Source organism: Haliotis rufescens, unplaced genomic scaffold (genome assembly GCF_023055435.1).
Source record: "Haliotis rufescens isolate VD_foot unplaced genomic scaffold, xgHalRufe1.0.p SCAF_9, whole genome shotgun sequence".
Lineage (NCBI taxonomy): Eukaryota > Metazoa > Mollusca > Gastropoda > Lepetellida > Haliotidae > Haliotis > Haliotis rufescens.
In genome coordinates, this window is record NW_025964383.1 from 11,780,937 (window position 1) to 11,792,573 (window position 11,637).

The following is an 11,637-nucleotide window of genomic DNA, read 5'->3' on the forward strand; positions in this document are numbered from 1 at the left end:
CATGTTCAGTGACTACACATAGGTGCTGCACATCCAACACTATTTCTACTTTCAGTATCCGAGCCAGCTACGAACACAGGTGAGTGAGGATGGGAGTGTCCACTGCATCTGCAGGTCCACCACAGTGTTCAGAAGGCTCTTCATCGTAGTTCTTGTCATATTAATAAATGATTTATTGATCAACAGGATGTTGAATTCTGGTTTTTTATGCTTTTTATTTTGAAATATACATTTCTAGTATTCTAATACTTTAATACCTGTGTCACTCTCCATTATTTTGATGATCATCAAAGATCCTGGAGCCTTTTCATCTGAGAGAATATCAGAAAAAACATTGTTGATGCCTAGTTGACTTAACTTTAGTGCTCTGTTTGTAGTGACATTTTCCCAAGCTTTAGGAATATTGGTTGACAGTTTTTGATAGTCCAAAATTATTCCTTTTTGTGTTAAAATCTCCACTGGCCAGTATAGTTTTTAATCATTGCCTAAAGTAATGTTACTTTTCAACTTCCCTACTCACCTATATTTTACGGCCAGGCATTTTATAGAAATTATTTGGTGTTTCTATGGCAACATTTAGGCTGTTTTCAGACAATTGGTAATTCCCTTGTTCATTGTTACAGATAATCTATTGTTTTTAAAGGTTTCAAAATATCTCAACAAATGAATAATTCAATTGGATATCCATCGATACTGCGTTTTTAATTTTCTCAATTCTAAGCTCCTTTTCATGAAGGTCTACGTCCTCTTTACTTCGTTTAGGTGTATTGATATTGTTCATATTGGTATCATTAGCTGGCTCAGTTGTGTTTGGGTTTTTATGTAAAGATTCATGAGAAAAATGGCTAGGTATTCCCCCCCACACCCTTCCTCGTACTATCTTATTCTATTTCTAATCTAAATTGATAAATCAGTTAATATTGATTCGTTTTTGTTTTGAAAATATTTTTGATAGGAAACGGTTTCTTCAAGAAGTGATATCATTATTTATAGTTGTTTAATGTTTTCTTCCGAATCTTTTTTCAAGAATGATGAAACAGAAATGGTTTTACCCCATGAATTCATTAAAAAGCTTTCAAGAAACATAGCATCAGATATGATCAGATTCAGTGTTGCATGTATGTGTTGGTCTATCTCTTCTTCACATTATATTTTGTCAGAATATTCATGTAATATTTCCTTTTATGTGTTCTTAATTTTTCATATGTACTCTTCATTAAGTAGCAGTGAAGTGTTATCTTTCCAGTAGCCTCGGCCTTGTTTCTTATTATCAAAGACGGTTAGTGTGATAGTGCAATGGACAGATTTATAGCCAGGTACAATATCTGTATCACATGGCCGCTTAGATATATCTTGTGAAACTAAAACAAAATTCAAGCCTTACTTGCTGCCTTGGATTGTTTTACCACCATGTATTTTTTTCACACTCCTCATCTAGTTCACTTCAAACATCTACTTGGTCAAAATGTTCCCTCTTTTCTGATACAATATTTCTTGCATTGTGTATGTTTTTGTTATTTTCAAAATCTACTGATGGGTTGAGCACACCATTCCAGTCAACACAAATGGAAAAAGATTCATTTTCATATCTATCCGTTTTCTTAAATATATTAACCTAAAACAAGTGCACATCTCCATTCGGGCCGTACAGGTTTGTAAAAGTAACTTTTATTCCATCTACTGTAATATCAGTGATAATATGATGACCAATTTCATCATCCAAACTTGTGTGGATATTTATTTCAAAAGTATTCTTACTATAATTAAATAGGATCACAACTCCCCCTGAAATTGAATTTGAAGGGTGCTGTTCTACTTTGTAAACCCCATTCATGTTCCCTCATCTTCTTTTTTGTTTCTGGAATGTGTATACTTTGAGTCTTTTTTCTCTCTACATATTTTCATTATTTCGTAACGTTTATTGTTTTTCAGCAAGCCAACTACAGTTTGCATTTACTATTTTTACATTATTACACATTGCTGAAGAAAGTGTGCGGGTGCGTTGGTCCGGACTAATGCCGGTTTTATAGTGCTGGGTCACTGAGATACCATGCCGCTGTTTAACATGAATACCCCACTCAGACACAGCACACTGAATCGTTGTATCAACTTAGTGCTTTAATGAAAATGTCGCCTTTGAGATTGTTGAAGTAACCTTTAGATATTTTTGACATAAAAACAAAGTGAGTGTGTGAGTGAGTGTATCAACACAGATGTTGAACTCTATCAGTACATATTTATGTTATTTGGGTTAAAACATGCACCAATACAGCTACCCTTCTACCTCTTCAGTGACGTCACTTGAGACCTACAATGTACAAAGATTAACAATGACGACATTCACAGCCCTTCTGTGGAATAAGACTATCATTTGAAGAGGATCCATTATCTGTTGGTGTCAGTTGCGGATTATTTGCAAATATAAAAGGTCAGGTTGGTAATACTTTCAGTGTCGAGTGAAAGTGTCGATCGTTGATCGAATGTGAATTTTAAGATGAGGCACATGGACAGATTACTGGGCCAGTTATCATCATTATAATGGAGTGAGTGAGTACGGTTTTACGCCGCTTTTAGCAATATTCTAGCAATCATCATTATAAGAAATGATACCGAAAATCGGTGTCTGAAACTCTCTAAATATAAACTGCGACGAAATTTAGCGTGGGTTTCAGTTCTCATTCCTGTGTTTGTAGACCTTTTCAGCTTTGGGTCTTTTCCCGAAATAAAAAAGTTGAATTTGGCTGAAATATGTCGCTGTGTGGACTGTATTTCTGACTGTATTTCGTAACTCCGTTATGAAACTTTATGAAAGACGAGACGTATAGCTTGGTATTTGTGTTTTAAGGCGACTTGGACGATTAAAGATTTATTCGAGCCAAACAGAACAAATGTCTTTTGACAACACAGAAGTGAGTAACAGACGAGGCGTTTCACAGAAGAAACGTTTCCCATTAATAAAGGCATGGTTCGATTGCCGCTGGGGGCGATCAGCGAAAATTTGAAAAATTATCGGCAGGCCTTTGTCTTTTTTGTCTAAGTGGTAGGCCACTGTCAAAAAGACAAGTTTCAGCTGGAACTATACTGACTGTTGTCACTGTCTGACTGACTAATCACACACATTGTGATTGATGGAATTGACGAACAACTTTTAATGATTAAAAGCTCTTTAATTTTGTGAGATTACATTACAGTGCTCTGTGGATCATTGTGCGTCACCGGTCACATGACGTCACAATCAAATGCCATCACTGATATCGCAGCCACTAAGGCTGGTTATCTGAACTGTTAACACTCACTACACTGGTTATTACTGTTTTCAACTGAAAACGTTGGTAGATTGATTTTGGACGTTAAATAGAATCTCACCCTCGCGCCTTTTAGCTTAAAATATATCAAAGAACATTTATAAAAGTTTTAATTTCCTTGGAAAGTATCCAGATCACATCTGACTCCTTTTATGAAAGCACACCGTACCAGGGTCAGTCCACCTGGTAGAAGTCCACTCCACCATCAAGGCGGGGTCCGTTAATAGCACAGGTTATCACATTCACAAACAATGTTTTATCCGTGTCGACCACGACTTCAGATTCGGTGAAAACTACGCTGCCGTTGGAGAAGAAGCGGCTGGTGAGGATTTCGTTGGCGTAGCCTCCGTCCTGGCTGTTACGGGTGGTCTTCAGCTGGGACCACAGCACATGGTTACCATCCGCTGAAACCTCGAAATCTGACAGAGACAACTAGAATTAATATCGTCTGCATAGTGGAGTAGCTAACGTTTCTTACATAGCAGGGGGACACGGGTGGCCCAAACGTCTCAGGCGCCGCGATTCGCTGTGCAGAGTTGCGTCTCTTGGACGCGCCAGAAACCTGTGATTGTAGGTTCGAATCCCGGTTCGCACCGATGGTGTTTCTAGGTATGTAAGCACCATACCCGTGCTCGTGGGTTTCATCCAAATGGTAAACGTCTGAGACCTGCATCACTTCGGGATTTCCTCCCACATTAAAGCTGACACGCCGTGATATAACTGGAATACTGTTAAAAGCGGAGTTAAACCCAAGTCACTCACTCACTTACATGGTATATATGTCTTACCGTTACAAGGTAAGAAGCATTCCCAAACCTTAGAAATTACAGACAAAATGGCGGCTACCGTCTCTACAGATTCTATACTGTGTTTGCTTTTCTGTAAATTGTCATTGAATGTGGAACCCTTTGAACACAGAAACTCACGCAGTGCTAATGCAAGCGAAGCGGTCAACATTGACCTCGGTCATTGGTGGATCATTAATCAACCGATCACGACAAAAGCAACGGTAGAATGCCTTGGAAAGAATTTCATGTATAAGCAGGTAGTGTGGGCTTTTGGGCCTTGAGGTCGAGTCTTTATTCTTGCATGGGCTGAAGTGATGTTAGTCTTGTACAAGTTTCAAACCTGGTGTTGCGTCAATTCTTGTGTGTGCATGTCGACAGTACATGAATGTATGTGTGTAGGTAATTAGGCGTTAGGCCCATCGCTTGTGGATTCACGTAGGTACCTGCTTAAGGGTCCCTCGAGAACCCTAAAGTCAGTTACAACAACACGACAGCGTTTTGTGGACAGCTCGGTCTGTTTGTTTTGGGTTTTTTTTGTTTAAAGCAGCAATATTCCAGTTATTTGATGTCAGCCTGTAATCAATGACCAGACAATTCAGAGATCGATCCACGCCGTCTCCGTACGATGTCACACAACCTACTAAATCACTGATCCTGACAACCCGAGCCATGACACAGCAAGAATAGGTTATTTGGAACCAGCTTGGGAATTTCACTTGAGCTCTTTTTGTTATGATTTTGACTGGACAGCAATGAATTTTTACTTCAAACCATCTCCGTTGGCATCATATGTTAAAATCACGTTCTTTTTTCAAATGGAGTCATTTTCCAATCTGGAAATACCATAAATGTGAACTAATTACAGATCAACAAGGGAGGGAAAAAATTTCCGGGCCTTTATAAGTGTGCTAGGGTGTGTGATTCTTGTATACATACCCTTGATGTCAGCTCCACCGATGGTGTCTTTCTTCAGTGAACAGAGGCCATAATCTATTGTTGCCCTGATCCTTGACCCACTCTGTAGGGCTGTCACGAACTCTCCGAGGGTAGCGAGTCGCGTTAAAGAAGCCCCGTCAGCAAAGAATGACGCAGAGACACTGTAAACGTACAGAGACACTGTGAACGTATAGAGACACTGTGAACGCAAAGAGACACTGAACACACAGAGACACTGTGAACGTACAGAGGTATTGTGAACGTACAGAGACACTGTGAACGCACAGAGACACTGTGAACGTACAGAGGCATTGTGAACGTATAGAGACACCGTGCACGTACAGAGACACTGTGAACGCACAGAGGCATTGTGAACGTATAGAGACACAGTGCACGTACAGAGACACTGTGAACGCACAGAGACACTGTGAACATATAGAGACACCGTGCACGTACAGAGACACTGTGAACGTACAAAGGCATTGTGAACGTATAGAGACACCGTGCACGTACATAGACACTGTGAACGCACAGAGGCACTGTGAACGTATAGAGACACCGTGCACGTACATAGACACTGTGAACGCACAGAGGCACTGTGAACGTATAGAGACATTGTGAACGCACAGAGGCACTGTGAACGTATAGAGGCATTGTGAACGTACAGATACACTGTGAACGTACAGAGACACTGTGAACGTACAGAGGCATTGTGAACGTATAGAGACACTGTGAACGCACAGAGACACTGTGAACGTACAGAGACACTGTGAACGCACAGAGACACTGTGAACGTACAGAGACACTGTGAACGTACAGAGACACTGTGAACGTACAGAGGCATTGTGAACGTACAGAGACACTGTGAACGTACAGAGACACTGTGAACGTACAGAGACACTGTGAACGTACAGAGGCATTGTGAACGTACAGAGACACTGTGAACGTACAGAGGCATTGTGAACGTACAGAGGCATTGTGAACGTATAGAGACACTGTGAACGTATAGAGACACTGTGAACGTACATAGACACTGTGAACGTACAGAGGCATTGTGAACGTACAGAGGCATTGTGAACGTACAGAGACACTGTGAACGTACAGAGACACTGTGAACGTACAGAGACACTGTGAACGTACAGAGGCATTGTGAACGTACAGAGACACTGTGAACGTACAGAGACACTGTGAACGTACAGAGACACTGTGAACGCACAGAGGCATTGTGAACGTACAGAGACACTGTGAACGCACAGAGACACTGTGAACGTACAGAGGCACTGTGAACGTACAGAGACACTGTGAACGCACAGAGACACTGTGAACGCACAGAGACACTGTGAACGTACAGAGGCACGGTGAACATACAAAGATATGGAATAATATCTATGCGTGACCGAGTGACAGCATCAGCATTATTTCAGCAATATTGGTACGAGGGCATGTTTAATGAGCTAGAAGTATGTCATAAATACATCGAAGTTATATTTGTCAAACATTTTTTGGCACAAAAATAATATTTACAATTGTTTAAAACAATTGGGAAGCTACCAGCAACCAAAGCTAGACCAATTCATTGGGGATTTCCTTAACAACCTGTATCATCAAGGAACTGACCACTCTTGGAGGTCAAGAAAAAATACCGGTAAGAAATAATTGACCTAAATTGGGTCACGCCTGAAGTACGGATAAAAACACTTGTACTCACCTGGAAGAGTCAGGGCTGATGGTACAGTCATAGTACTGTTTGTGTATCACCGTCTGGTAATCTGGTGAAAGAGTAGTGACAGTCAGCTTCACATCTCCTGTTTTGTAGATGGACCCTTCTCGGAGCTGGACCACCAGAGATCCTGGAACATTACAACGAGGGTGTGAGCGAATATTTACGTAGCATCGGCAATGCTGTATGTCTGTAATGATAAGGGCACTGGGGGGAGCCTATGGATATCAGGTTTTTTAAAGTCATGTTTGCAGTGCTTTGTTGTTCTTCCCAGTCAGCAATATACCAGCTATATCGCAAATACTAGGCAAGATATCCGAGCAGCATCACATAACTTGGGTACGATGACACACACTGAACCAAGTCACTGAGCCTAACCTACACACTCACCACAACCAAATGAGCCCTGGGGGCTATTTATTACGGGATCTTCTACTGTCTGATTTGTCTGACAAAAGACATAGGCTAAGATCGGGGCCCTATGTTTGGTTGAAATATAAAACATAGTTTGGACAGACACATCGGATTAGTCAGCACAGTGGCAAGCGTATTAGAAACCATACACATGTTGAATCGCCTTGTTCTCCTTATATATAGCGAGCGAGTGAGGTCATGTCGTTTCGTGCCGCAGTTAGAAATATCATAGGTGTCCACAGCCTGCCTGGACCAGGTAGTGAGTGAGTGAGTATGGTTTTTACTCCGCGTTTAGCAATATTCCAGCAACATCCCGGCGGGGGACACCAGAAATGGGCTTCACACATTGTACCTATGTCGAGAATCGAACCCGGGTCTTCGGCTTGACGAGCGAACGCTTTAACCACTTGGCTCCCGGACCGCCCCGTTGGGCAAGGTAAACCAGTGAATGAGCTTCATGAGCGGTACATGCTATCGTTTTAGGACATGCTAATGCTATATGATAGGATATTATGAGATACCTCCCACCGCGATTCCGATAACTCGAAAAGCAAGAACTACTGGAGACCTACAATGTATTTAATAGCGCGTTTAAGAACGTTCCAGCCCTATTTCCGCGGGGACAGGACAGAAATGGCCTTCACGAATGGTAACCATTATTATGAGATACCTTCCACCGAGATTCAGATAACTTGAAAAGCAGGAACTACTGGAGATCTATTTTACTCTTTTTAAGAAGGTTCAAGCCATATTTCCGCGGGGACAGGCCAGAAATGGAGGAGAATTGGACCCACTCACCCGAACACTGGTTCAACAGGTTTCAGATATGTCCTGTAGGTCAGTTATACATTTTAGAGACGCATTTGACTCATGTGACCCAACACGCACGCGTACGATGTTGACAAACCAAATATCATATTTAATACTGGCTAATCTTGGATTCGAACCCACGATCAGCGGTTCCTGGAAACTCCTATAACCTATAAAGATCACATAACGAATATACTAGTTACCCACGGCTTCCCTCTGTTAACGATACTCTCACAGATGTCTTACCAGAGTCGTCTCTTCTGTATCGTAGAGAAGCATATCCTATGTAGGGATAGGGACCGACATTCGGAGTGCTGAAGTACTCGAATGTGTCAATGTAGCCTCCTTTCTGGGTAGTATTGGCCCCTGTGGCACCGGTCACCCTGCACGCCGTGGGGGTGATGTAGTACCGGACTGCCTGACCGGACACAAGGGCTTGGAGAAGGTCATCGAAGGTCCTTAGCTGGGTCTTTGTCTTGTTTTTGTAGCGAAGGTAGACGTCTTTGCCCTGACGAGGCATTGTCTTGCGCTGTGACCTTCCAAGGATAACAGGATAAGTGTGTACAGTGTGTGTGTGTGTGTGTGTGGGGGGGGGGGGGGGGGTAGTGGAAAGACATATTTGCCGCAGATCGTATATACTCTTTGGTATACATGACACATACACTGTGCATGTCGTTTACTGCATACAAAAAGTGCATGACGTAGACATTGTACATACAGTAAATACACATCATGTTTACAAGAAGGACATGACGTACACAATATTCATGAGAGTGTGCTTAATGATGCTTAATTTGGCAGCGGCGAACAATGACGTTCTCACATACATGACCTTCAGATATACACAAAATTCAGGCAAACATGACGTTCAAACAAACGTGACATTCAGACATACACAACGTGCAGACACACATGACATTCAGACTTACACAACGTTAAGACACACATGACGTCCACGTGCTGTATGACGGAAACGTAACACAATGTTCAGAATATTGTATGACGTACCAATATTGGTTGGTTGTTGGTTGGTTTGTTGTGTACGCCGCACTCAGCAATATTCCAGCTATATGACTCTGGTCTGTAAATAATCGAGTCTGGACCAGGCAATCCAGTGATTAGTATCATGAGCATCGATCCACGCAGTTTGGACCGATGACATGTATCAACCAAGTCAGCGAGCATGATCACCCGATCCCGTTAGTCGCCTCTTACGACAAGCATAGTCGCCTTTTTCGGCAAGCATGGGTTGCTGAAGACCTATTCTAGCCCGGATGTTTACGGGTCGACGTACCAATGACTTGCAAGGTGCATGGTGGCAATTTTGAACGGGATATACTTGCTCAAATTGCAGATTATTTGAAGCCTAATAACGTCGACGTACTTTGTCTCTGTGCCTACGATCTGTTTTGTCAGGTTGTACGGCACAGGGATGGACCTTACTATTGACCCATTGGCAGCAGAGATCCACGTTTCCTTCACCGTCAGATAGGATGACGTCATGTCGTTTGTGTCTGTGATGAGAATCTGAAAATGTTCCTATTCTGTTAGTAAATGGCATGATGTATAATGTATAAAGCAATACAGAAAATATTTTCTTATTAACTTCATACTAGCTATGCAACGGGAGAAACACATCTTTATTACAGTCACTTGTTTGAACATGCATGGCAAGTTAGTAATACAATGCTAGCATACGTAATAAAATCGTATTATATCAACATACTACGGTGGCCAATAAGGGACATGGGGTCTCTTTTTCAATATTTTGATATTTCATTTACTTTTATAGTAACGTTTTGCAAATTAACACAATTAACACAACCGAAAACATGGAAAATGTACTTTCATTTAGCTATTGAATCGCAGAAATGTGAAGCGAAAATGTCAAAAACTAAAATAATATGTCAACAACAAAAAGAAAATGTCAAAAACAAAAGCGAAAATGTCAAAACTAAAATTAAAATACAGAAAACCATATCCACCGCGGTGATAATATATAGTAGTAGATCTTTTCGTTTTTGTTGATATTTTCATTTTAGTGTTTGACATTTTCGCTTCACTTCTCAGTGATTCAATATCTAAATGATTTATCACATATTTGTATGATAAATCGTGGTAATTTGTAAAAGGTTACGATAACAGTAAGTGGAATATCAAAATATTGAAAAAGAGACTCCATGTCCCTTATGGGCCACCGTAACATGCGGATAAAATGAACTAATTGCGTGAGTTGGAGTTAACACCCCTATGAAAACCGCGTCTGTTATGTCACGGCGCGGTTTGTGGGAACGTCGGAGTTTGTTAATACTTTATGAATGTGTGAGTCGTAGCTACGTGAGTCCGATAGAAAAACCGGAGCTGCTACGATAAAGAAAGATACATATGTACTCCTTGTCCATCGTTTTCCAAACTAACCTCATCTCCATCAATCTCCACCAAGCACGTGTTGAACATGTGTGACCTAAACAAGTCTTCTGTCACACGGTCCCAGTACACGTCACAGCCTTTAATATGAGCGACATCTTTCATTGTCAGGTTCTTGAATAACGGAGAGTTGGGCGACGCGTGGGCGAACTTTTTTTGGTCTTTTAGTGAGTAAAATTTCAAATTTATCCTCCCTTTCTCGTCAACACCATAACTGTTAATTCTCTGGCGCACAAAATCGTTCCTGTCCCCGTTGGTGAACTCCTCAAGGTAGAAGTTGACTCTCCCCTCCAAAATAGGCATCTGCTCCGGAGACAAGGACATTGATAGATGCTCATGTCTGTCTTTTTCGGGTATATCATTCTTTATGTCATTCTCGTACTGAACAGTGTTGTCAAAGAAACCAGGTAGTATGGCTGCTAAGTATTGCAAGTCCTCGGTTACATCGCCCTTCACTGAAAGGCATGCACACGTCAACAGAGCGATATGTGTCAGATCCATGGTTTTCGCAGCAAATGTCGGGACTCGTTTTGAGTGTGGTATATATGAAGATACTTTATTGGTTATCTCCCTTTGATATTAATGCGATACAAGAAACAGTGCTTTGAGTACTATGCGAGAGGTGAAAGTTCTACATTTGAACTTATTCAGGAAAGAGTGATAGTGTGTTTACAGTTTAATTGATGTACAAAGCATGTTGTGTTAGATAGCATTATTACTGGTCCAATTGTCAGTCCAACATTCTATATATACTACTAAAAGATGTGTATAAAAGGACTGTTCCTTCATCAATACATTTCTCGCTCTCCCTTATGAGGGATCACTCCGCGCCCTGCTACACAAAGTTTGAAAAATACATTTTGTTTTTGCTCCAGATTCCGATTTCTGACAAGATCCATGTATTTCGTTGAGTCTCAGGGATTGTTTGGATCACATGTGTTTTTCATAGATTTAAAACTATCAAACAAATATTAATTAGGAAACAAAATCCTCCCAGCCTTCCCAGTCAGGTCTAGAGAAAAGAGGGGAACAAGAAATTCTACACCGACCTAACATTAGTCCGACATGGGTCACTTGTGAGTTGAGCCTCGATGTATCGTCACGTACTGTTGTGGTGACAGTTAATTACAGCGGTACGGCTAGGTCTGAAAAGATCATTTTATTTATATTATTTTGTCATAATTAGCTACTGTGGGGAAATATTTGACAGACATCCAGTATATACACTTAAAAAAAG

The 11,637-nt window shown here is 41.1% G+C and overlaps 1 protein-coding gene across 1 annotated transcript; it reads right to left on the bottom strand.

Annotated features, from left to right (window-relative positions):
* Nucleotides 1-3,399: 3,399 nt before the first annotated feature.
* Nucleotides 3,400-10,941, bottom strand: LOC124118081. Its single transcript, XM_046480138.2, has 6 exons — nt 10,392-10,941; nt 9,358-9,500; nt 8,220-8,509; nt 6,738-6,879; nt 5,030-5,190; nt 3,400-3,724 (listed from the first exon to the last, which is right to left on the bottom strand). The coding sequence occupies exons 1-6, from the start codon at nt 10,899-10,901 to the stop codon at nt 3,480-3,482; spliced, it is 1,491 nt and encodes a 496-aa protein (XP_046336094.2). The 5' UTR covers nt 10,902-10,941; the 3' UTR covers nt 3,400-3,479.
* Nucleotides 10,942-11,637: the final 696 nt, after the last annotated feature.

Bases quoted from the DNA above. Each gene is read 5' to 3' on its own strand.
- LOC124118081 (XM_046480138.2), bottom strand. From the start codon at position 10,901: ATGGATCTGACACATATCGCTCTGTTGACGTGTGCATGCCTTTCAGTG. The intron at 6,880-8,219 runs GTAAGACATCTG...GTAATGTTCCAG, and splicing joins ATACAGAAGAGACGACTCTG to GATCTCTGGTGGTCCAGCTC. The intron at 3,725-5,029 runs GTATGTATACAA...TGTCTCTGTCAG, and splicing joins CGGTGGAGCTGACATCAAGG to ATTTCGAGGTTTCAGCGGAT.